This window comes from Zootoca vivipara, chromosome 4, assembly GCF_965207765.1.
Source record: "Zootoca vivipara chromosome 4, rZooViv2.hap1.1, whole genome shotgun sequence".
Lineage (NCBI taxonomy): Eukaryota > Metazoa > Chordata > Lepidosauria > Squamata > Lacertidae > Zootoca > Zootoca vivipara.
The window spans coordinates 75,916,306-75,943,123 of NC_142587.1; the positions used below are offsets into that span (position 1 = coordinate 75,916,306).

The window sequence follows — 26,818 nt, forward strand, 5'->3', positions numbered from 1 at the left end:
TTTAGAGCATCCCTGATGTGGACCAGTCAGCTCTTGGGAATGTGCTGCTAAACTTTCTGGTACCAACTCTCGGTTTTTCTTTCCTTTCCCCCCACAAGCCTCTAGCAGAATTAATAACCTTTCTATTCAAAGCAGTCAACAGAAGCTTTTACTCCATCGCTTCATTATGCCTTGAGATCTGATGATTGCGCCATAAACAGGTGGTGATCATCTTTACTTATTTCAGTGCAAATGGCAGGGGGACTTGACATGTGAGAGATTAAGCATTTGCAAATTGCTTATGCAGTGCATTCAGTAATGTACTGTACAGTGAAGATGCATCAGTACTTCATCTTGTGTAGAACAACCATATTACAATGTTTGTTAGGTGTGAAGCAGGCAACAGGAACGTAAGGGTAGCCCTGTGTACTGGCCGGATTCCCCCCACTGCACAATTATTCAGAAGGGAGCATCTGGCTTGCATAGAGAAGGTCCCTGGTTCAATCCCTAGGATCTTCAAGCAGGCCTGGAAAAGGCTGCCTGTCTGAAATCTTGGAAGAGCCACTGCCAGCAAGTATGGGCACTAGAGAGCTAGATGGACAATAGTATGACTTCGTATGAAACAGCTCCCTATGTTATTAAGGGAGCTGCTTCAATAAGGGCAGGGTTTGCTCCACAGGGATGCAAATGACCTCACTTTTTCAGTGCACATAAAAGCTCTCTTCAGCTAATCGATTATGCATTGTGCAGCATCACTGAGGGTGAGGCCAACACAAGTTCCTATTGGCCACTTCACCCACGAAATACGCATTGTGTATAGGTGGTGGCCATTTTGCACAGGGGTTGCGTTCCTGACCCCTGCATGTGTCAGCGGAGCACAGGTAAGTCCGCCCCACCTCTGTCCAGCCCATTTTCTGACCACTTCCAGGTTGCAGTGATGCACGCATGTGCAGACAGTCATGGCTTGTATCTGCCTTGCATACTGTGGGGAAACGATAACATATCCACTAAGAGAAGTGGCAGGTGGTATCTACGGAGCGACTTGCAGACAGACAACTTGAAATTGTAACAACAAAGGCTTAATCATAGGAGCAGACCTAATGAAGTCTATGCAACTTAGTCATGACTTGATGCAAGTCTCAGTGATTTATCTATTCTAAGCATTACAGCCCACTTTCATTTTGAACACCCACCCAAATCCAATTACTGTACTGTTTTATTGAAAAACGCTCAGGATCAGTGGGCAAATATCAGTTGTATAATTTCTTTAAAATGCAAAACATTTCCTTCTAGGAACTGTTGAAACTTTACTCCCCCTCCCCAAAAACAGGTTCTACTTTTAGTACTGTAGCCTGAAATGCATTAGATGCACCTAGAAGCTATACAACCACTTTGTCATGCCCCCCCGCCCCCCGCAGTTGTTTCCAGACCACTTTGCATGTGTGCATTATGCCTTTGAGGAAATGCATGGAGGAGCTTCAATATTTACTTGCACAACCTCTCTGCATTCTCTTGCTGTCCTTAGGCAACGGCACCACAAACATTTTTACAAACCAGCTGCAGAATTAAATAAGGTTTCTCACACACCCTTAAGCTGACAATGTAATTGGAAAGCTTCACCAAGACAATGGAATGCTTTTCAATATGCTCCATATTTTATTCAGAGTTTTCAAATCTCCCTCGTTCTCACTGTGGGTATTCTTAACACAATGGCATCAGATACCTTTACCTCAAGAGGTTATGATGAATGCTTGTTCAACTGGCTGAAGAAAAAGCCATTTCCAACATGGCTATTCTATTTTAAAAAGAATTGCCCATTGGGTGAAGAAGCCCTTTATCTTTGCACCTTGGAAAAAGCATGGCAGTATTGTCCTTATATCCCTGTTTCCACTTTAAAATGGTGGAGATTCAACATCAGCTATCAAAACAGATAGCTTTCAGGCAGTGGAAGTCAATTCCCTCCAGAGGAAGGAATTAATATTTTTAATCAAAGAAAAAACCATGATCATAGAGTTATTCAAGTTAACTGCAGTCGCCAACTGGCCAGTACTGTCCTGAAGTCCAGGAAGAAAATCTAACAAAGCTACTAGAGATCGGGTGCGGGGGGAACCCTATTCTTCCCCCTGTAATGTACTTGATTCAGTTGAAACCACCAACAAAAAGGTAGGTGCTTGTTGTCGGTCCTGGAAGTTGTCTTCCGTTACCCATCCAGTTCATTAGGCACAAGCGATGGTTATGAAATCTTGGTCGGCCTGCCAAAGTCCACTGTGATGTTGGTGTACAAAGGGTTGTGTTCCACGGAGAGCAGCTTGTAAGAGCAGGAGTTTAGCCCGTCTGTTTTCCACACTTGAGGTACCTGACGCAAGAGTTTCATTCTGAACAATTAAAAATAAAAATTGGGTAGGGTGGGGTGGAGAGAGAACAGAAAAGAGGGCATGAATTAAAACGTCATGAAGGTTCTGTTTTAGAGACAGGTACACTATGTAAAACTTTGAAAGCAGATGAATCTTAAGTTCCAGTGGTTGAAGATGCAAACTGCAGTTTAAGAGGCAATACAGACCTGAGCAAGGACAACTTCTATATATGATATATTGGCAGGCTTGGTGTTTCACAATCCACTCATATGGGTACCGTGCCCACACTATGCTTAAACCAGGCGTAGTCAGCATTGTGCCCTGCAGATGTTGCAGGAGACAATGCCCATCATCCCTGACCATTGGAAATGCTGGCTGGAGCTGTTGGAAATTTTAGTCCAAAACTTCTGGTGGGCACCATAATGGCCACCCTGGCTTAGACCGTATGTCAGTTTTCCATTGACTCACCTCTGTCGATTTGCTTCATTGCCTCGGTCTCTTGTGTGGAAGATCATCGTGTATTTGGCCACATGAGGAGAAGGCCGGATAACCTTCATCTTCTGCATTTCAACTCTAAATGCAAATATAGCAATGATTTGCAAGCATGTCATGGAGACGGGGGGGGGGGCAGAGAGAATGAGGCTTGAGAATGATGATCAGAACCTCCCAACCTCCCCCAGCACAAAACTATAAAACAAGAGGCACCTGACTCACACCCCCTCTAGTGCAGCAGTGCGCAGGTCCCTATTACCTTCAACTGAAATGGCAGCCACACTGTGCATTTTTGTACAAGATGTAATGGAAGACCTTTAACTGTTACGTCTGCTATTAAAAATGTGGGGCACCATCTCAAATTTTCTGATATCCCTCCATGGGGTGGGGCAAACTTTGGAGCCTTTTAAATTCATTTAGCGCTCCCAATCTGGCTATGCAAATAAGAGAAACAAGGCTAGCAAGTGCTCGTTTGCTTCTTCCTAATCCCGTTTCCTTGTGGGTGGGCCATAGACAGGTCATCCATCCACTGATTTAAAAAACCATCATATTCTGGTTAGAACCCCACTTCACCCAATGGCATGCACTGAAAGAGTTCATGGGGGAGGCGAATGCAGCTTGCACCTGACCTTAGCTATTGAGTATAGCAGGTTAATTACATACTGTATCTTTAGGTGCCAGGTGAAAGGGTTTTTCTATATCCAGGCCTTTGGCTGATTAACATTCTATGGCCTTTAAAATGTCTCTGTGGGAGGTTGGCTCCTGACCCCTGGTGTAGACAATACTGAGCTAGACAGACCAGCGCCTTAATTCGGTATAACATAGGTTCCTATCTTCCTATAGTGCACATGCCAAACAGAGATACCTAGAGCTGTAAAACAACCAGTGAAAGAAAACCAATGATGATGGTATTACAGCGCAAGACTTCATTTGCTTAGGGATTCTAGGGAGTCACGTTGAAGGGACAAAATCCACGGAAGGCTTTTTACAATTAGAAGCAGTTTGTTGAAGGACAAGGCCTAACTAATCACTAACAGACTCAAAAAGCAGCACGGCAGCACAGCACTGAGCAAAAACAAGTTCTCAAAAAAACAAACAAACCCAAAACCCTTTCCCACTCTGCTCTATAACCCGACTTCATTTTGTAAGAGTACAGTATATCCGAGGGAACTGCTGCCCTCTATCGGACTCATGGATGACAGCAGCACCAAGGACATTCTTTTTGAGTACGGACATTCTCTAGCCCAGTGGTTCCCAATCAGGGGTCCGGGGATACCTGGGGGGTTCAGGGGACACACACCCAGGGGGTCCCCTGCCAGGGACTCACTTATCTTGTTAACTGCACAGTGAAAGTCTTATATGGATCATCCAGCCTCTGCTGAAGACCAGCACCTCCTTGCTGGCAGGGGAAAAACTTGTGAAAGTGTTTCTGGGTGGCAAGTGAGCTGGGATTGAACAAAAACCTCTGATACAGTTTCTTACAGCTCTTGCAATTGGAGGGGGATGGGGGAAGAGAGAGCACAAACAGCTTGTAGATTCACATGCTTATCATTAAAAAAAAAATGTAAAGGATCCCTTCCCCTTGCTCTCTACTTTTTAACTGAAAAGAACTTCTACAGTATTTGGATTCAACGACTATCAGTTTAATGGTCTATCCCACTGCTTGTAGGTAGGGTTTTCTTGCCTTATGTGTTTGGGATTCTTGTCTCATCTTGGAAATCCAACAGGGGAAATAGCTAAGTCAGTGGTTTTCAACCAGTGTGCCGTGGCACCCTGGGGTGCCTTAAATGATGGTCAGGGGTGCTGCAGGGAGCACTGGCCTCCTTCCCTCTTTCCTTCCTTCCCTCCTCTGATACCCTCTTACATCTCTGCTGCCCAAAGGCTTGCATAGCTGTTTGTTGCAGCAGCCCTGGCTACAAGCTCCCCAGGCAAATGGTGCCTCTAGGGCTGACCGGGGGGGGGGGCTGGTTGCCAGGAGCTGAGGCAGCCTTGGAGCCAGCCAGTCCACCAAGCCCTTGCTGTTGGGAATGGACAGACAAGTGGGAGGCTGGGCAGGCAGGCAGGCAGGCAGGCAGGCAGGCAGGCAGACGCTGCGCTTTCTTGTGCTTGCTGTGTGCAATGCCTGCCGAGAAGAGGGGAGAAGAAAGAGCACTTCACAAGGAAGGGGTGAGGGGCTGCCGGCTCTTCAGGGAAAGGGTGGCTTAACTAGGCTTCTGAGGCTCGGAGCATGTTTTCCCACAGGGGAGTCACAGAAAGAATGTAGTTGGTCAAGGGAGCCGTGGACTCAAAAAGGTTGAAAACATCTGAGCTAAGCAAATTGCCACTATGGTTAGCACAACAGCTCACCCTCTGATGATTTAGTTTACAGTAGTGCTAGTTTCTTTTCAACATAGTGATATATAGCAGCAGCTAAATACCAGTACATGCTGACATATCACCATGACTGGAATTTATCTCGGCTGCTTCTTCCCACCTTTGGGAAGGAAGAAGCAGCCGAGATACATGGCCCAGTCCTACACAGCGAGTGAGTCCTGATGCCTCTCAGACTCATATGCGAGCCGAGGAGCATTGGGGCTGGCTTTGCTGAACTGCTCAGCTGGGGGGTGGAAGAGGCCTCCCGCCCCCCAACTGGAGGCTCTGTTAACTGCTTGGCTGAAGGGAGCGGCAACCATGCACCCCTCAGCTGAGCAGTTTAAAGAAGCAGAGGAAGGAACAAGCTGCATCATGCCTCGCCATGAGGGCAGAGTGGGATAGTGGCTTCAGTCGGCGGTATATCACTGGTGAAACCACCGCCACTGTGCTACCAGCGCCACGGTCTGCTCCTCATCAATACATCACCCAGGTCTATTTAGTGGAAAAGGCAGCCTGGGTGGATGTTGTTTCCATGTTTTCTGTGGGAAGCTATGCAGCTACATTAGGGGGTGGGAGGAAACAGATGTACGGCAGAATCCTAATAAATAAAGAAGTTGGTTGTTCCTATTAGGCAAACAGCAAAAATAAAAACCTCACTCGAAATAAGTACTGTATTTAACTAATTAGTCTCTTTAAGCCAGGGATGGAACTTGGGCACAGGAGGACTAAATAATAAAAAATGATTATTATCACTACTACTGCTGCTGCTACTACTACTACTGTTACCAACAATACATAATCCCAGCTGTTTTTTATTTAGTCTTCACCAATACTGTATCAAGCCCTGACCATGCCTTCACCTATGCCTTGAAGGTGCAAGATCCCTCAGTTAGCAGAACCATATGCTGCAATGTTTTGCTAAGATGTACCATCTCCGATTACAAGTAAGGAATGGCATGTTTGAATACTCTCTCGTATAAAAAAGGCCTTCAACAAAAAGAACACTTGCAAGTTAGGGACACAATTGCTTTTTATATTTTATTCAGTTGTAGTGAAGCAATGGAGACAAGTTTTTCCTACTGTCTGGGGATAGGCAATTTGTGGCAATATCACAAATTTTATGGTCTCTTTGTTTAATAGGGGCTAACCCACATTTTCTTCAAAAAATTGCTTTGCACAGGTAACGACCATAGAGGGGGTTCCCCCCCAAAGTAGGGGGGCCATGGCTTTGGCTTTTAAAAAATAGGGGATCCTCAATAATTAGCTATCTGGGAACCACTGCTCTAGCCACAAACTGCAAATTACATGCAAGAATACATAGGAATCCCCCAACCAAGGAAAAACAGTTTTCTGATGAGGAGATTAGGAGCACAGAAGCCTGCCCACCACATTTCCCCAGAAACTTTTTGTTCCCCCAGCTGATTTTTTTCTCCTTTGCAGAATTCTAGACAAGACTTTACCTCCATTTACAAAATTCAAGTAGGACCCTGCAGGAGGCGCAGCAGAGATTGGGAGTGCAGAGGAGGAAGCACAATTGCACACACCACTTCCATGTTCCTTAGCTTCTCCTTTCAACTCTGTTTTTTCCTTAGAAGGGGGGGAGGAGGAGGAGAAGCCACCAGGAGCTGGCATGTCTGTGTAACATGTAGTTCTGCCCATGGTGAGCCCCACCCAGAAATGCACAGCTGCTGCTCAGACCACACAATTGCAGATGTTGCTGCGTGTTGGTCCTACTCCAGAGCTCTGGGGAACTAGAAATTGCTGCCAGCGCTGGATTTCAGCTCCTCCAGGCTTTGGTGTACTCATCTCAGGGGAATGGTTATATGCACCAGGGACCGTAAGCTGGCAGTAACAATTTATCTAGATGGTCTGCAGATCATCATAAAAAAATTAAGAGCCATTCCTTTTGGCTATTTCATCTTGGAACCATAAAATAAGTAGCTGGTGGTGACTGATAGAGCTGGGCATGTGCAGCATCCATGCACTTATTGATAAAATCTTCACTGGCAAATAAACAGACCTCAGTGAAGGGTATAGGGAGAAAGAGAAGCCAGAAATATGGAGAGACACCGGATCAAATTGCCAACTGACATGGTTGAAAAATAACTCCTTTTTTAAACAGTTGGTTCACAAGATGCAAGAAAGAAGAAACTAAATGCCTTCCCTCAGGACCCAGCTGATGAATAAACTTTCAAAAGGAGCCAAAGTTGACTCTGGTTGTTTTTTTTAAAGAGGCTTATACCATAATAAACTTGCTAGTTTTTAAGGTGCAACAAGACTCATTGCTGTATTTCTTGCAAGAGATAAACACAGCTGCGACTGGAAATTGCTGCCATCTACAGAAAAAGACTGCCTCTCAATCCCAGTCCGTCCCTTTTTAGCATTCAGTCAAGAGGAACAATGCTTCTATCTTTCCTTTTTATCAGCTTGCAGTATTTATTTTCTTGTAAATGACAGTTCTGTTGACATTCAGAGAGGAAGGTAAACAGAAAGGATAAGATCTCTGAGGCAGCAGTAAACAGATCCTGTAAGCAAAAGCCAATCAAACTGTCAATGCAGCTGGCAAGCAAGACTCCCTAACAACAGCAAGAAGAGCCAGCAGTTGAGAAATGCTGACTTATGAGAAATTTGATTATGGTACACATCTTACAGGAGACTTAATGCTTTAATATTACCATGATTACTGTTTTCTTTTTTTAATTCCACACACTGCACATTTCTGTGGTTTCAATGTGTTAGAAATTGCTTTTTCTAGCGACTGCATGCTAGACATTTGCACCTCTCTCAGTGCAAAGCTATCAATGTCCAGAAGTTTCTCAAATTTCTACACAAGTACTGTATATTCCTGCATATAAGACTACTTTTTAAGCCCCAAAAATCTTCTCAAAATTGGGGGGTTGTCTTATACGCCTTTGGGGGGTTGTCTTATAGGGACCCAGGTGGCACTGTGGTTAACCACTGAGCCTAGGGCTTGCTGATCAGAAGGTCGGCGGTTCGAATCCCTGTGACGGGGTGAGCTCCCGTTGCTTGGTCCCAGCTCCTGCCAACCTAGCAGTTCGAAAGCACGTCAAAATGCAAGTAGATAAATAGGGACCGCTACAGCGGGAAGGTAAACGGCGTTTCCGTGTGCTGCTCTGGTTTGCCAGAAGCGGCTTTGTCATGCTGGCCACATGACCTGGAAGCTATACACCGGCTCCCTCGGCCAATAATGCGAGATGAGCGCGCAACCCCAGAGTCGGTCACGACTGGACCTAATGGTCAGGGGTCCCTTTACCTTTACTTATACGCCGGGTCCCCCGTTAACCGAGCTGCCCCTCGCCTAACTCTATATTTAAAATAGAAAATGGGGGGGGGGTTCGTCTTATACGGCGGAATATATGGGAGTTAAAAATTTGAAATACAGTGGTACCTTGGTTGTCAAACTTAATCCATTCCGGGAGTTCGTTTGACTCCTGGAACGGTTCAAAAACCAAGGCGTGGCTTCCGATTGGCTGCAGGAGCTTCCTGCACTCAATCGGAAGCCATGTCAGACATCCGGCTTCCGACAAACGTTCGCAAACCAGAACACTCACTTCCAGGTTTGCGGTGTTCGGGAGCTGATTTGTTCAACAACAAAGGTGTTCGACTACCAAGGAACCACTGCACTCTTAAAATATATGCAGAGTTTGCCGCTAATAGTGAGCACAAGATATTTGCGACAGACAGAATTTGTGATAATACTGCTATTAAGCGCCGTTCCAGGTTATGCAATTTATTGATGGGGACACCACAACCATCACTGAACCGTCCAATGACATCATTCCAACTGTGTTGCGGGGAAAATAGTTGTTTTGCCAGCATTCAGGTTGATAAAAGCAAGTTGAGAAAGAGATCAGCTGCATTTTTTTGAAGTTTAGTCAACTAACTTGACCTGCTCAATATCTGAGGTCTAAAAAAAAAAACCCCAATGAAAGAAGTCTGTCTCCATGAATGCCATGCCCTTTGTGAATTCAAAGCTGTCATTCAATAGCACAAGATACCTTCTGAATTCACAATCACCACCACCATTCCTCCACCCTTCTGGGAAAGTGATATTAATAAATATGAATGACCTTCCCCATGGTGCCCTACATGTATTTTGGACTATAACCACCATTAGCTCCAACCATAAGCTTGTTTTCTTTGGGGGGAGGGGGGCTTCCCCTCAAGTTATGCTTTGTCCTTAGTTGCTGTGATGCACCTGCTTTTCCAAGGGCAATAATGCAGTTGTGTTTTGCCAGCTGGAAATAAATTGTGGTAGCATCATAGATGTTTCTTAGATGGTGCTTTGGTGTTTGAAGCAAAAGTGCATCACAACCCCCCCTCCATCTCATTTTAAATGCTGTGCCCATTTTACAGTCCTTCTTCCCCTCCTCCTTTTAATATTTCTTTGGTGGGTGGTCCTCACCAGTTTTAGTACTTAAGCATATATATGTAATAAAGAGAAAGCAGGATTCTTTCCCGCTACCCACATTAGGTAAGGCCTTAAGTAATAGTTAGGTACAAGGGGGTCAATTTAAAAGATAGGGGCATATGAACCTGCCATACCATTGGCTCATCTAGCTCAGAATTGTTTACACTGAAAGGCAGTGGCTGTCCAGGGTTTCAGGCAGGAGTTGTTCCCAGCCCTACCTGGAGACTGAACCTGGGACCTTCTGCATGCAAAGCCAATGCTCTATCACTGAGCTACAACCCTTCCAGCAAGCAGACAGTTTCTGGTCACTAGTCAACCAGTAACGATCTCATCTAAGTGCAGTCAATTCAAACTAGTGTCTGTACTCCTGTCAAGATTTCATATCCCTATTTAGGCTATTTATATTGCACAAGCTTCTCATCTCCAACTCGCCCATAGCACTTCTCTTCCCCTTCTGCATTCATTTTAAGCAACGTATGAGTCATAGCCAAGGAGCTCCCATCATCCACAGTCTGCATCACCCACTTTGCTTAGGTGCGCAATTACCTGATGCGGAGGTCATCATCCTCTGCTCCCCAGCCCCAGTAGTTGTTAGAAAATCCATTCACCTTGGAAAATTGCTCTCTTGTTAGAGCAGTTACGCCCCCAAAGTATCCTTGGTAACGCAACCTAGGAACACATAAGAAGTGGTGGAGAAAAGTCTTTTCAGAAAGTGGCATAAACCCAAACATATCCTTTATCAAAAAAAACTATTTTATAGCCAAAAAAAAGTTCAGTTACCCATCTGTTGAAGCAAAAAATGAATAATGAAGTGTGTGTAGAGATATGCTCTCAGGGGCCTTGCCATGTCCTGAGCAAGGTAACAATTGCTCAGTGTTAGCTCTCCCATGGCATGGAATGTGACTCAAAGACATTTCATTCTGTGAAATGAGAAAAGCCCTACAGATATAAAATACGATGGACAATGGACAGGACAACTGGTAGGGGAAGCTCCTTGAAGATGGGTAAGGCTGTGCGCATATATACATAAAAGGCACTCCACATCTTTCTCCCAGGCTGGCAACCAGCAGCCCTCAGGCTAATTTTATGTAGCTGTTGGTCTAATTTCAGAAGCCCTCTGCCAGCATGCAGCTCATACCACCTGTAAGAATAACTCATCCATCCACCAGCAAGCCTACTGCACAGGAAAAGAGGTGGAGTAGAAAGAGAATAGGGGTAGTCCCACCCACACTTTGATCTGGCCCCACCTGCTTCTGGCTTCATGTTCACTCTCGGATGACATGCGGTCCCTTACAGATTACACTCAAGAGGGAGCAGAGTTGCTCACCCCACTGCTTAGAAAAACATGCAGAGGAAAAAGTGAGTCATGCCAGGTCTCTCTCACCTGCCCAGAAACTGTATCCACCTTCTGTCTTATCATGGCTCCCAAGACAAGCTTTTTTCTCATGGGTTGCAGTGTGTGTGTGTGTGCGTGCGTGCGTGCGCACACACACATGCATGTAGGATACATAATATGATGGGTGGCTAGGGTGCCTGCTTCAATTCTGCTTGCAAAATTCAAGCAATGGTAATCACCTGTTGTTAGTGCCCCTACTTCTATCACTATGAAAAGGGCATGCAAATCAACTCTTCTTCCGAAGATGCAAGTTCTCTCTCCTAGCTCCTACCTGTAGCCTGTACTGTTTCTACCCACTACCAAGTGCTTTGGCTGACTGCCACACATGTAAATGTTGAAGTCATTCTCTGGTACCAAGTCCACGTCATGGAATATGAAACAATCCCAGTTCTCTTCCTTCAGGGCCTCCAAGTACCCCACATTCAGCAGTTTTGCTCTGTTAAACGTGGCACTGCCAGCCTACAAACAAGAAAAGGAAGCAATTCACGTCAGACCTGTTAAAACTAAGTGAACTTCCTATCAGAATGTTCTCCTGATCACACGTTTACAGTATCCTTTCCTGGCTCACAGCAACTGTACCAGAAAAGCAGCTGTGGGGTTGAGAGAAAAGGTAATGCAAATATTATAAATGAATAAAAAACATATGCTTGTTTTGAGCCCAATCCAGCTCTAGCTGCAAACAACTCGTCTTGCATGTACAGTGTCTCTCATCCCATCAGCAGCCACCCTTCCTGGCTGCCTATAAAGGAGAACATAGGGCAACAAAGGTGCCCTCCATTAACTTGGCTGAGACCAGCTACCATTTGGCTGCTCCCCTCCTAGAACTGCCTCAATCAGTATCGGTAGCTATGCCCTTTGAAATATTGCTAAGACTACTGGCTGCTTAATCTATTCAAATGCCTTGTGGTTGTTTTCACCTAGGTCTTGGGCTACATTGGAATTTTTTGTTTTGTTTTGTTCTTGTAGTTTTACTTGTTTACCTTATAACAGAATTGTTAAGTTGCTGGGAAAGTTCTCCACAACCCATGGTCATTGACAACAACAGAGGTATGATAATGTAAACATTTGGCATTCAGTTTGCAACTTAAGTTTTAAAATACATGGGTATGGACTCCTTTCTTGGAATTACAATATTAATCATCTGCTTGTTTACCCAGAAGTAAGTCCCACTGTGTTCAATGGGGCTTATTCACTTGTAAGAATAATTAGGACTGCAGCATCAAACTTATATTTTGCATTCTAAAGTTCACTAGTATTTCATTCACTCTACAATAAAAGATGATTTAAAATTGAATATTAATTTCTTTTCTGTGTAACTGAGACAATATTGTTTTGCCCCCACTTACTCTTCTACAAACATATATAAAAATACATATTTTCCTTCTCTCTTTTGAAATTGAGAGAAACTCCTTCAGCAACCTAACGCCTGTTACAATGGCAAGGATGTGTATACTTTTTTATGGAGAACAGAGACACTCACAAAAGCATTCAGAACTCTTCCGGAATAGCATTCACCAGGCAAACAGGAAATGAATAAAAGATGAAAAGCCTTCTTAAAAGGAAAAAAGAGCTCCTCTTTTCTCTTTCATACAGAGCTGGTTTTATAAAAACCAAGTATTGACGAATATTAAAGCCATACTATTAGCTGCTTTTGTTTTAAATTAGACTGAGACTGCCAAGATGAAGCAAGTTGTCACTTCAGCACTGAACTGGAGATTCTAGGCAGCTTCAGGCAAAAAGTAGGTGCTGCAAAAGGACAAGAGGTCCACCTAGCTCATTATTGTCTCCAACAGGGGAAAGGAAACTTTGAACTCAAGAGCCGCATTTGTTCCTGGGCAGCCTCCCAAGGGCCACGTGTCAGTAGGGGCCAGGGCCAAAGGCAAAATGTAATGCCTCGGTGAAAATGAAATGAAATGAAAATCCTACCCTTCTATAGTAGGGTTCTATACACACATATATAATAGTTCTACACACATTCACACTCTCATCTTATCCACTATCCAGATGAGCAAGAGGCATATTATTATTATCATCATCATCATCATCATCATCATCACCCCGCCCATCTGACTGGGTTGCCCCAGGCACTCTGGATGGCTTCTAGCATATATAAAAATATAAAAGGTTCCCTATACAGCGCTGCCTTCAGATGTCCTTCTGAGTTCAAGGATGCATTACAGCCAGGCAAACAAACTCAAGAAGGGTGTGAAGCTGGAACAGACCTGGGTAGAGGTCTGAGGGCCACAGAGAGGGGCCTGGAGGGCCACATTTGTCCCCTAGGCCAGAGGTTCCCTAATCCAGGCCTACAATGACTTGGAAGCAGATCTTCACAGCTTCAGACACCTTAAGGAAGAAGTTCTAGCCAAGTGTACAACACTTGCAACATACTTCAATGTTCCGCCAGGAGAGCTTATCTAAAATCTTAGCCCACCTCAGCTGATTAGATGGCAAATATATGTGCAAATATTACTTCTGAGCAGAAGAGTGGTGCAGTTTAAGGAATGGAACTCTCATCTCCTAGCCCCCATTTGTATTATTTCAGGAGATTTGGAAATTGTTATCACATTTAACCTCATTTAGGTTCCCACTAAGCCAGAATGTAATTGTGTACAAAATAGCATCAAATCAATGTCAATTTGGTCTACTTAAGAGTATTTGCATCCATCATGGAACTCAAGGTGGTGTACATGGGATTCTCCAGCCTCCTATCCAAGCCCTGACCAGACCCAACCTGCTTTGCTACAGCGATGTGGCTGCATTATACCCCCTCTGACCCCATCTTGATCCATGTAGCTTACAAGCCTAGGAACAGGAGCAGCCAATAAAATAATGGATAGGTAAAGCAGCTCTGGAGAACAAGAGACCCAGATATACCATCTCCAGTTTCCACTGTAATCTTTTTTTAAAAAAATAAAAAATTGAATAGATAACATATTATTTATTAATAGGAGACTGACTTATGAAACATGAAGCGTGAGCCAAGAATATATGTCACTATTGCTATAAATGCTGCCACCTTTTGCACTCAAGGGAAGATGAAGGCCAAAGAACATTTTATTCTTTACAAAAAACACCACCTCTAAAGCAGTGAGTGCAAGGGAATTTCACCAAGCATAGCTGAAGGAAGTCAGGCACACACAAAAACGCGAGCCAAGCCCCAGGACACAAACAGCCAATTATTTGAGCAAGACACATTTCTCAAGCCTGGCAGCTTTGAGAACAATGCTCTACCAACAGTGCATAAAGTTAATTTGCCACCCGCTCCGCTTAATTCATTTGATCTGCTCTAAGCTCTTGCAGCAGAAGACGAAACTCATCAGCATCGGTGCACATGGGGACTCCTAACCGCTGGTAACACACTGATATGGATTTGTATCAGGACTGGAATGTGCCTGAAGCAGTGTTCTGACTGCCAATTGCACAAACAGACAACAGTCAAAAGACCGCAAGACACAACCACAGGGCAGGAAGGTTTGGATTCACCCCTCATCTCTAGCTGCAGATGTTCTATATGGACCCACCTGGTGGATGATATAAATGCCATAGTCCAGCTGCTGCCGCTGCAGAAATGGGTGAAGGTGCTCCAGCAGGTACAACAGGTGCTTCTCTCGGTTGCGATGTGGAATCAATATTGCGACACGTTGCTGAGCTGAGCAGCCTTCTGGGCGATGGCGCCCCTTTGACACTTGAGGATTCTCTTTCTGCACCTCCTCCAGGGTGAGAGATGCCTTAAAGAAAAGCTTGCTAGGGCCTCCTATGGGAAAAAGCATGACTTCAGTCTCATCTTCCTAAACTATAAACACAGCTGCTGTAAGTCATAAGAGCAAATTAACTTAAATGCTTAGGAATCTGCAAAGCCATTTCGGAGACTGAGGAGGTTTATTTGATGCTTTGTTTTTTAAACTTGGAACTATACACTAAAATCTTTTGTAAGCAGCTGGATTTGACCAGCAAGCTACTCCTTAAGTTACCTGGGGGAGGATGATTGGGGGCGGGCAAGCAAGATTCTTCCTCAGTGTGGTCAGCTGTCAATTAGGCCTTCCATCCAGAGGTTCCCTGGGGCTCCTACCTTTGACTCTGTACCATAATCCTAAGAGCAGGCTAGAAACATAACCCCCAAACTGGGAACTAGTAACCGCAAACCCTAAAGGGAACTCTGCAAAAATTGTAAAGCAGTGGAAGGTAAGACGACCAGAAGTTCATCATCCCTGTTATCAAGGTCAGACTCATACATTATTGATGTGGTACAGGAATGGCTTTTCCACTTGGTCCAGCAATATCTAAATAGTGGAATCATGTGGGGTGCCTCGATTATGGAGGAGATGCTCGCGTTAGCACGGTTGGCTGCCATCTCACAGGTTTCAGCACAGAAATGGAAAAGGATCTCCATGCAATTCTAATATTTGTTGGCATAGGATTCAGCCACAGAACTGTGACATATGAATCACCTTTTTGAATAGTACTAGAAGATATTATGTCAGACAGAGAAATGTAATGCCAAGAGGAAAACAGAAGGCTGATTTGTACAAGCTACAAGTGTTTTCTCATCTATGTGCAAATGACAAATTATCCTTAAGACAGGGATAGGAACTGGATCTGGACAGCAGGCTGGATCCCTAGCTTCCCCCACCTAGGTAAAGGTAAAAGTACCCCTGACCATTAGGTCCAGTCGCAGATGACTCTGGGGTTGTGGCGCTCATCTCGCTTTATTGGCCGAGGGAGCCAGCGTACAGCTTCCAGGTCATGTGGCCAACATGACTAAGCCGCTTCTGGCAAACCAGAGCAGCACACGGAAACACTGTTTACCTTCCCACCAGAGCGATACCCATTTATCTACTTGCACTTTGCTGTGCTTTCGAACTGCTAGGTGGGCAGGAGCAGGGACCGAGCAACGGGAGCTCACCCCGTTGCGGGGATTCGAACCACCGACCTTCTGATCAGCAAGCCCTAGGCTCTGTGGTTTAAGCCACAGCGCCACCCGCGTCCCTTCTCCCCCACCTACTGTGGGCCAAATTTGAAAGGTGGGAGGGACTGCCCACCTGTCAGTCACCTGACATTATAATGACACCAGTTGACCTGTTTTCATCCCACAAGGCCTGCAAGCCCTGACAATCAGCTGATCATTGGTGTCTGCAGAGAGCGCTGCACAGCTCTTTGAAGCCCTGACAATCTGTTGATAGTTGAGGCTTCAAAGCCTTATGGACAGCTCCCTGCTAGCACCACCAATTACCTGATCATTGGTGGCTTGCAAGAGCCACACAGAGCACCATACACAGGGTTCTGCAGGCGCAATCTTCTTTTTGGCTCAGCTGCGACTTTACCTGCCTCACTCCCAACACCCTGTATAACATTGGGGTATGGCAGGTGGATATGGCTTGGTCAAATCAGCCTTGCAGGTCCAATGGGGAGGCCTGGCAGGCCTGATTAGGCACACAAGCCTGAAGTCTCCCCCCCCCAACACACCAATGCCTTAAGGATTTTAGGGGGGGATTCTCCCCTCTTTGACTTTTAAGCTAAAGCCCCAAAATCCATGAAGTCTTGCCTTAAGACTGAGATTGGAAAACTTGAATCAACTTACGCAGATACGGAGACAGAGAGGGACACAGGGGCTTCATTATGGGCAGTTTCACAGTAGGCATGGTGTTCTTGTTTGGATTTTCCGTTCGCTCCTCTGTGATAGTGGTTGGTTTTCGGAAACTCCCCACAATGCTTTTTGCTCTTGGAGTTTCGTGCACAGCATCCACTAGGTAAGTGGAAGTGGCCCAGCCCACCAATAAGACACACAAGGTGAATAGCATGAGCAGCTTGAGCTTGTAGGAGACATGAAGGCTGGCATAGCTCAAGCCCATGGCCTTGCCTGGTTTATACGCAGCTCCCTCGACACTGTCCTTGACGTCTCCTTGTCACAGTGCACTTCGAGGAGAGCAGGAAAGTCAAGATGAAACAAGGAGTTCTGTGATGCCGCATTCTGACAAGTCTCCTCTGACTTTTGAACTCATGTCTTTCTAGCTCAATGATAAGCGGAAGGCAGGCATTACAAGAGTCGACCTGTTCAGAGAGAGACGAAAAGGTCATTCTATGCCATCACCCCTCCAACCTCTAAACAGAAGAGTTGTGCAAAAGCTATGATACCAAAACACAAAGGTCGTGGGAAAGTGGGGTTTTCTTCCTCCCTCTGTAGTAAAACAAGCTCCAAAACTAAGCTTCATACATAGAAAAAAAATCTTAATTTCCCAAGTGTTAGGCAAGCAGTTGTGTCGTGAAGAAACCATAGCTCAGTGACAGAGCGTATTTTTGCATGCAGAGGATCCCTGGCAAAAGACAATGAATAGAGTAGGAAAGACCCCTCTACCTAACAGCCTGGACAGCTGCTAAATAGACAACTGGGGTAGGTAGAGAGCAGTATCGCCTGGTATAAGGAAGCTTCTGGTGTTCCTATATTCTGTGGGGCAAGAGAGTATGTGAGCTGCATGAGTGGAGATTTTGGATTATGCCCCCAGTGAGTACAGAGTCTATTAAGTTGAGAACAGATGTTATAGCAACCAATTAGTATAAATGCAGTTCAAGAAACATATGAATTACCTAAGAACCTGGAATCAGAGAATTGCAGAGTTGGAAGGGACCACAAGGGTCATCTAATTCAACCTCCTCCAATGCAGGAATCTTTTTGCCTGAAGTAGTCACAAGTTACAAGCTGTTCAAGAAATGTATGATCTCCACTTTTCTTGGGTGATTCAAAAAAAGCACTCTGGGTCAGGTAGAGTTTAAAGCAGCCTTTCCCATCTTGGTGCCCTGCAGATATTTTGGTCTATTGGTTCCATCACAGCTAATGGTCAGGGATGATGGGAGTTATAGTACATAAAAACAGGAGGTATACTCCTGTGATGGGCAACCTTTTTTTGTTTGTGGAGGGGAAGTAGCAGGTAAACCAGCTTGTAATCATTTTGGTGAAAGGTGGCATGTGATGATTTAAAATAAATAGTTGTCAGGTGGACAGTTTTCTTGCTGGGGACCCAGCCCAGGGGGAACAAGTTATCTCAGCTTGAAAAAGAAAAGATGAAAGAGTGCTTATTGGCTGGACAACTGGGGCACAAAACTCCCTCACATCTCCCCAGAGTAGTTTTTAAGCCTAAATAGAAAAATTGGGCACAATATGATTGCATGTTTAAACAATCATACGTAGGAAAGGGAAGATAAAGGGAAGCCAGACACATCCCATGGAACCAAAACACATGAGGACTCCTATTTTCATATACATCTGAAAGAAGCCTTAAACGCCCACCCCCACCCCACCCCGGATCCTCCTCATCAGCCATATCATCCTAAGATGACAAGGTAGCATTCAAATAGGGCAAGTCACCAATGGTTCTTTCCCCTGCAAGTACACTATTAATACAACAGTAGGAGAAATGCAATACTGAAGGGTAAAAAACAAGCTCATTAAATGCTAAACACACACACACACACACACACACTGATCAATCTGCAAGTTCAAGTGTGACATTTCAGTCTCAGCTCAGCAAACAGCTATGCAAAAAGGAAGTAGGGAGGCTGAATATATGGTCTGATGTCCGGTAGATAGGCAAGGTACGTGATTTTGAGGAATGCATCTTTGCAATGCTATGTGCCAAGCATATGATGCAGGAAAAAGAGAGAGAAAAATACACTGGGGTTAAAAAGTCCAATGTCCACCAAGCAGAAATTTTAAAAAAGTTGTAGAAAGTGATTAAATATGCAACAGGGATAGAGAAATAAAAAAGTACAAGAACTAAGCCACTGCATGGACAGTTTTTCACATGCACTATCTTGTTTCCACTTACAGTATTTAAGTTACTAGTTTGTGGCAAGCTCTGAAACCGGCAAACTAAAATTTGCACCTGCCCTCTAAGCAAATAATGTTTTGCAACAAACCTGCAACTAACTAACCAAGCGGAATATACAAGAGAAGATGACAAAAAGAGCTTTTTCCCATACCGCCAACTCATGAGATGTGTAGTTTCAGGGTCCACTACATTTTGTCATTTTTTCTTGTAATTGTATGTTTTTGCTTTAACTGTTTTTAATGTATTTTTAAACTGTTGCAACCCCCCCCCCCATGAGACCTTAGGGTGAAGGGCAGATAATAAATAGTACACATTCAAAATAAGCAATATGGCGAAAAGGCATTGTGATCGTGAGACCTCAGGACATGGTGTAGCTACTATGCCAGTATTATCTGAAGATGATTTGTTGTTTTCCAGTATTAACTATGGACTGCAGCTTTGGCAGTAATGCTCATTTATTTATTCACAATTATATATAGCAATGGTGTTTTCGTGTATTGAGAAATAGCTGCAAATAGGAGACTGCAAGGTTTTGTACTGGCTTGGTGTGGACATACGCCATTGAATGGAAATGGCCTGTGTTTTTCTCCTTTGGTAACTAATGGCCCATTTTAAGCATTTGAAAATCAGAAAATAATGCTTCTGCAGAAGAACCACAGACGCAAACACACTGCATAAATAAATGTATAAAGCTGGAGAGGGGAACGGTTTTTCATTCCAGGGGCTGCATGCTCTTGCAAGCAACCTTCCGGATGCCATATGTCAGAGCTGGGTGGCAAAAAAGAGGGTGAGGCAACAGATGTGACTCTCAGTTTTGTACAGAAGGCTAAATTCCAGCAAAGAAAAATTCAGAGCTTTCTACGTGCACACACACTTCCACCCAGGCACTCAAGGACACCTTCCAGCCATGCAAAAGCTCTCAAGGAGAGAGCAGGGCAGGGCAGGGCCAGTGAGGCTGCAGCCTGGGGAAAGTCCCAAGGACCAGACAAAGACGCACCCAAGCCTTGGGTTCCCCACTTCTGTGTTAGGATATCCCATACAGAAAGACATGTGGTGCTAGCAGGAAATAATATACAGTGGAACCTTGTGTTACGGACAAGATCCATTCCGGAGACCCGTCCGTAACACGGAACTGACACAAGCTGAAGTGCCATGTCTGCGCACAGTGCAATTTAGCGCTTCTGCGCATGCAGCGAAACATGGAAGTATCCCGTTACGGTACTTCTGGGGTGCCGCGGGATGCAACACGAAAACACGTAACCTGAAGCGGATGCAGCATGAGGTATGACTGTACTGACTGGGCTATGCTGTTTTTATTGCAATTATTTGTATGTGTTTTCTATCAACGCTTACTTGTTTTTTAATTATTCCACCCCCACCTCACTTTCAGCTGTTCTTATTTTATCTGTAAGTCGCCTTAAGTCCCTGTCAGGGGAAAAGATGGTGTAATTATTATAACAGAGCACTTACTTTGCATGCAGAAGGTCTTAGGTTTAATCCCCAGCATCTCCAGGTAGGACTGGAGAGAAGCTGCCAGTCAGTTCAATAGGGAGCTAGATGGACTAAGAGTCTGACTTAGTATAAGGGCAGCTTCCTATGCTCCCAAAAGAAATTTCAGAAGAACATTAGAAAGGGCTGGAAAGCACAGACTAAGTTCATTTGCATTCCTTACACTTGCAGGCAGATACACTTCTACTTAACAAAAAAAAACCTGAAGGCAAGGTAAGCTCAAAATACCAACAAGAGATAACCTGAAACTGAAAGAACAACTAAGACCTGAGTTCAATGAATGCTTTAAAATTCACCCCTTTCCTAACTTTCATAATTTCTAATATGGCTTCAGCTCCTCTTCTTGCTCTCTACGCTGAAAATCCCTCCACTGGAGTAAATGTGATCAAGCCCCCATTTAGCCTGGTCCATTCAGCCTGCAACAGAGACTCGAGTCAAAGATGCAGCTCATCCACTCGCTCCCGTTTCCTTCCTGCTGCTTGAGCCAAGAGAAACCGAGCCCCTTATACTTACTTGATCCTGCCACCGCTGCTCCTCTTCCTGCTGCGGTGAAGCTGTTTTGTCCTTATCACAGCTACGAGGACTCCAGTGCCAGGTGGCAGGGCACTTTTCAGACCTGAAACCCCACACCATAAAGGAGCCTCTGTTGCCTCTCAGGGATTCAGGAGGAGTCTGCTCAAAACTGCAGGAGCCACTGAAAGAAAAGTCAACAGTTTCAGCCTTCCCCTATTAGAAAGCCACTCCCTCACCCCTTCTGATACATTTAATTCCTCCCACCCCTTCTCTTTTCTTTCTAGCAAGACGTGAAAAGAAGCAACATCGGGGAAATTCTGGAGAGCTGGAGCAGGCAAACACTCACAGATGCCTGTGCAAAAGTGGCCTGACAGAATCGGGTTACCAAAACATACAAGCCCGGTTTTATTTCTGTCCTGCAAGTTTCTCTGCCTTTGTAGGAAGTCATAGATCACAGAATTGTAGAGCTGGAAGGGGTCACGAGGGTCATCTAGCCCAACCCCCTGCAATGCAGGAATCTTTTGCCCAATGTCCATGACCCTGAGGTCATTTTGCCCAATGTGACGCTTAAACCCACAACCCTGAGGGTAGGAGTCTCATGCTCTGCCAAGTGAGCTGTCCCAGCTTCAAGATATACCACCAATTCCTTTGTGAGTTAAATGTACCATATATGCCACCCACACAGCATAGCTCCTGGGTTAATAATAAATAAAACTAGTTTGGGGAAGAGCTGGTTTTTCTGTAACAGTAGTCAGGCATGTGCTTTGAATGCAGACAGCCCAAAGTACAATCCCCGCTGTCTTCAAGAAGGGGTAAGAAGGTTCCATGCCTTAAACCATGGAGAGCAGCTGCTAGTCAGTGAGTAGACAATACAGAGCTCAATGAACCATTGGCCTGACTCAGAATAAGGCCAGCTTCCTATGTTCCTAGTCCATAAGCATGAACAGGGAAACAACATATAAAGACCAGAGTGGGAATCAATTTTTACTTAGTAGACACACTGAAATTAATCAACATGACTAAATTAGGTCCATTAATTTCAATAGGTCTACTCTGAGCTCAATTGATGCCACCCCAGCATAGGAATAGCAGCTTCCCACCCTCCTTACCCTGCACTTTGCTTCTTCACTTACATGTTACAAATCCTGCTAAGGAGTTTTAGCAGCCAAAGTGCTAACAAAATTCAAGAGTTATGTAAGCAGCAAGTTGCCCAGGAAGTCCAACATGTTTGTAACAAACAGTTTGTATAATCTGGTCTGGAAATGAAACCTGAGGATTCAAGTGAATGCCTAGGAGCAGGATTTCAACCAGGCTTTAACCAGGTTAACACTTAAGATTATATGTGATCTGAGCACCACAATGCAGCTGCATTACTAACACCTGTCTTGTTTAATTTGGTTCATTCACCCCCTAAAAATCACTTTAAAGCCATTTAACAATTAACAGTCATTCTTGTTTCAAACTAAACTTATGATACATCCTAGGAAATGTTTCCTCCCCCTTGGTGCTTAGGAAATCTAGAATTTCAGATGTCCTCTGACAAATAGTAATAAACTCTAGTTTTATTATCTCTTTGCCAGTCTGTAAAGGAAAACATTTTTTCTGCTGCCTTCTCCTGTACATTAGGCATAATTATTGAAATTCCCTGTGCCAGATAAGACAACAGACTCTGGATGACAGGTGTCAAGCAGACAATGTAATTTCCTTTTGTCCTCCTACAGCTTCCAGCTGGAAGGTACTTAAACAATGACCTTAATTTAGGAAAAGTAATCTGTTCTTGCTCCATTGAAATCAATGAGGCTGGTTAGTTGTAATCCAAGCATATTCTATTCATTATGTGGGGCTTTGGGCATCATTAAATTTATCTGGCTTGGCTCCAACACTTAGAGCAATTACTAATATTAATTTCAAATGTGATAAACTTTCTGAGTATATAAATATCCTGCTCCTGGGAGATGGAAAGCAAAGGATCCAATTCATTCTGGGAATCTTTTGGAACTGCTGCCCTGGTGAGAAAAAGCAGTGTACCTTGCAGATGCCAGAGGGCAAGGCAGTTTCTATTAGCAAAACCAAAGAAAAAGTCAGCCACACATATCGAGACAAATTATTTCCTCAGGTGATGGTTGCATCCAGAAAATTAATTAGAAGTTGGTTCAATTAAAAGAGGTGCAGCAACTCCTGCGCACAAACACTCATTAAGTTTCAGCAATAAAAGGGAGCAATAAAATGACCCATGCTGGGATGGGAGAGACAGCAAATTAAATAGCAAGCACTGAACTTCCGTCTCCTGTCTGTTGAGGCACTGTCAGCACTCATTTGATGTACAACAGCTGCAATCCTAATCCTGGTGCATTCCCTGGTGCTGCCACATAATGATGCTTACGGTGGGGCTATAAGGCAAGGTTAGTAGGAGCAACCCTAAAGAGCCCCTCTCTTTTCATTTTCACTGCTCGCAACTTCACCTTGTAGCCACTACCCACTTTTGGCCCTGCTGCCAACTTCAAGGACCGGGGTTACTAAAGAAAATGGCCAGGAGTTTGCTCCAGATAGAGGAACACATAGAGAAGCACAACTCAAACTGCGCAATCCTTCTGTCAAAGCAAAGCACACTTCAGCTGTCTCAGTTGTGTCAAACTGGCTCAGCATATTTGAGAGCAAACAGCAGGTGCCTGGAATGCTGTGGTGGGGTGGGGTGGGGGTTTTGTGGGAAACCAGTGTGACAGGCTCTGTTGTGAGCTCAATTCATATTACCCCCAAACCCAAGGCTTCTTTTTATTAAGAAACGGCAACATTAGGTGCGCTTTTTAAAAAAACATGATTAAAACGAAGTATGATTTGTCCCCTAAAAGGAATTTGCAGGAGGAAATGAGAGATAGGAATAACTTCCTGTCTCCCAATAGTGCTTTTCACTGACTGGAAGGGAAAAACTCAGGCTTTGCTCTGTTGTATTCAATTGTTGATGAGGAAGGAATGGAAGCACTGAGAATTAATGCATATGCCTCTGTATTAGTGTCTAAGTAATCCTCACATGCTGTGTAGTCGTAGGAGGACAACATACATGCTTACCAGTGTTTGTCTATAACACTTGTCCTAACAAATTAACACTGGTAAAATGACTTCAAGCCACAAAAAAGTTTATACCTCTTGGCTAAAGGCTTTTTAAAAATTAAAACAGCATATATGGAATTCTACTTACTTTTGAAAAATGTGTTTCCACAAATGTTCCATTTCTCCCTATCTATCGGAAATTCTGTTACAAATCTTGCATCCTAGTTTTTTGGGTAATAAATGAAATGTTCAGTTGTATTATTCTTCTAGAGCACTGGTTTTTAAACAAGAGTGTTATTCCCAACAGGTCTGCAAACTTACCTAAGGAGAATCACATCAGCAATGTAATGGTGATCTTTTGAACTGAAAATGAAAGCAACTAATAGAGGAAATAGGGAAAGGAGGGAGAAAAGGCCACAGCTGCTAAGTAAGTAAACCAATGATTGGGGATTATGGGCGTTGTCCCTATTCTAGAATGTAATCTGTAAAGTATCAAATGTTGGAATTATATTTACTAATACAAGTAACTGCGCTTTATAGAAGTTAAGCTCAAGTATCAAATGTATTTCTGCAAATGTCAAAAAAAAATGAGATTAATCATCCAATGTAAACTGTTTTAACATACAGTTCTTAATAGCACGTAATAGTGCAGATGAACGACTTTTGGAGTAAAAGGATCATTCAGCCAGCTGGGTACAATGCCCAGAAACCTTAGGTCAAGGGGCTGATCCTGCTCTTTCTTGAGTGTTTTTGTCTGGCTAGAATGAGTTCTTGGAAGTATAATGAGTCTTGCTTGTCCAAACGGAGGATGCTGAGTTGTGCATGTAGGGTTGCCAGACTCAATAGTGGACAGGACTTCTGTGTCTTTAATTGCCCTGCTCTCTTTTGAGTCTGGAAACCTTAAAGAGAAACCAGCAGACCCTTTGCTTGGAAATTAAACAAAGGGTCTGCTGGCTTCTCTTCAAGGTTTCCAAACTCAACAGAGAGCAGGGCAATTAAAGGCACAGAAGCCCTGTCCACTATTGAGTCTGGCAGCCCTATGTGCATGTAAGAAACCTCTTGAGTTTTGCATGCCTAGCTTGTGGCCAACTGTACAAAGGGTGCATACCCTGCCCCCCCTACTTTGGTCCCTGCCCCACCCACCTGGGCATGCAATCCTCAGGTTGCCCACAAGGAAACACATCCTTTGAGTTGAAAAAGGTATCCTATTCCAGAAGCAGAGGATCAGGTTCAAATCCCTATTCATATATAAAGGCTCACTGAGTAGCCCCGGGCAAATCATCCACTCACTCTAGCTTAGCCTACCACAAATGGTTGTCATCCGGCTCACACAGCTAACAGAGACAAACAACTGTATGGAAGTCAGCCTCCTCCCAGACAAGCCTCCCTTTTCGAGTCAGCCATCAACCGAGGCCTTGTGTACAGATTCACAGCATTCCAGGCACATTCCTTGAATTTCCCTCTGACAGCCACCCAAGTCCATGCACTATCCCAACCAGAGCTTTATGAGAACTGAGAGGAAGTAGAAAAAACTATGTGCTCTATACAGTTCTGTTTTAAAACAGAGAGAGAATGCATTAAACACACATGCGTTTCCACTGGGCGTTTTATATACCACCCAGGTATAGCAGGATCTCCTGTGAGGACCCTCCCAAACGCTAAGAGCCCATTCCTCTCCTGTCCCCATGCAGCGGCGCTACTTGTGTTGTGTGAGACGCGCATTTTACGCACCTCCGGCTTGAAAAGCGCCCGGCTGCTGTAATTACGCCCCAACACGCCTGGTCATACTCGCCGCCACCCCACCCCACAAACCCCGGACACTTTTACGGAGCGGTGTGCCCATAAATCCGCTGCCCCGCCACGCTGCAGCCTGTCTCCTCACAGGCAAGTCCCGCCGCGCTCAGGGGGTTCCGGCCCTCAGGAGGCGACCGGACTGCCTATTTACCTTCGGAGGAGGCTTGCCGACCACAGCGGGGGGTTTTACGCCCGAGAAGGCGCCCACGGGCTCGGGCAGCCCCAGAGCATCCCTTCCCCGCTCCCTGAAGAGGCCGCTGCTCTTACGCTGGAAGCTGGTACGCGGGAAGCGGGCCGCGGCGCAACCCGAGTCCTTTACGCGCCGCCCAGCCGGGCGCCTCTGGTCCGGCTGTTACATGGGGCTTCGGGTATCAACCCAAATCCCCCGCCAACCACAGAGACACGGACAGAACGGCAGCCTCCGATGACCATAGAGAGATTCCTCCCGGCAGATAGAGCGTCACAGAGCTTTGCCCACCCCCACCTCCCCACCCCCGCCACGGTTGCCTGGAAACGAGACCCGGCGTTTCGCTCGCGCGCGCGCGCAAATAGCGGTGCGTCCTGGTTAGCGCGCTTGGCGTCTCCTTCCAAAGGCTCCTCTTCCGTCTCTGTGTTGAAATTGCACTCCATATTGTATATACAGTAGACCCAACCACAGACAACCGTGACCTTGTCAATTCTCCTCCAACAGATGTCCTCGATTGAAATAGGACTGCTTCAGCCTATGACATAATACCAAATGAAGCCATATTGAAATAACAGTGGTGATATTGTTTCCCCTGTATTCAGTAACTCGCAGTGGCAGCTGCTTTTATGATAGATAATTATATTTTGTTTTACAATTTAAAGTACTCATTTAAACATCCTTAAAATAGCAATGACTTCCCTCCTCTTTCCATGGTTCATTTTACGTATCATAAATCCCTGCATATTTTACAGAAACTATACCATTCAGTATTCCATCCATCAAAACTTATTTACACTGTTGAATTGATCTTAATGCTGCCACCGTTTTTAGCTGTACACCGTTATTTCCCATATATTCAATAAACGTTTTCCAATCTTCTTTGAACGTATGTTCTTCTTGTTCTCTTATTCTGTATGTTAAGTCTGCAAGCATATTCTG

At 44.7% G+C, this 26,818-nt stretch overlaps 1 protein-coding gene across 4 annotated transcripts; it reads right to left on the reverse strand.

The window, feature by feature from the left end:
• Positions 1 to 1,612: 1,612 nt before the first annotated feature.
• On the reverse strand, positions 1,613 to 26,188 carry B4GALT4 (beta-1,4-galactosyltransferase 4). Of its 4 annotated transcripts, XM_088668224.1 has the most exons (10): positions 25,844 to 26,148; positions 24,220 to 24,261; positions 24,047 to 24,119; positions 20,851 to 21,031; positions 16,584 to 17,053; positions 14,527 to 14,759; positions 11,277 to 11,464; positions 10,156 to 10,278; positions 2,802 to 2,906; positions 1,613 to 2,354 (listed from the first exon to the last, which is right to left on the reverse strand). In XM_088668224.1, exons 5-10 carry the CDS (start codon positions 16,852 to 16,854, stop codon positions 2,213 to 2,215), a joined length of 1,062 nt encoding a protein of 353 aa, XP_088524350.1. In that variant the 5' UTR covers positions 16,855 to 17,053; positions 20,851 to 21,031; positions 24,047 to 24,119; positions 24,220 to 24,261; positions 25,844 to 26,148; the 3' UTR covers positions 1,613 to 2,212. The 4 variants fall into 4 exon arrangements, with proteins under 4 accessions (XP_088524350.1, XP_034972095.1, XP_034972091.1 ...); XM_035116204.3 differs by lacking the exon at positions 24,220 to 24,261; XM_035116200.3 differs by lacking the exons at positions 24,047 to 24,119; positions 24,220 to 24,261 and having other exon boundaries at positions 25,844 to 26,188.
• Between the last annotated feature and the right edge of the window lie 630 nt (positions 26,189 to 26,818).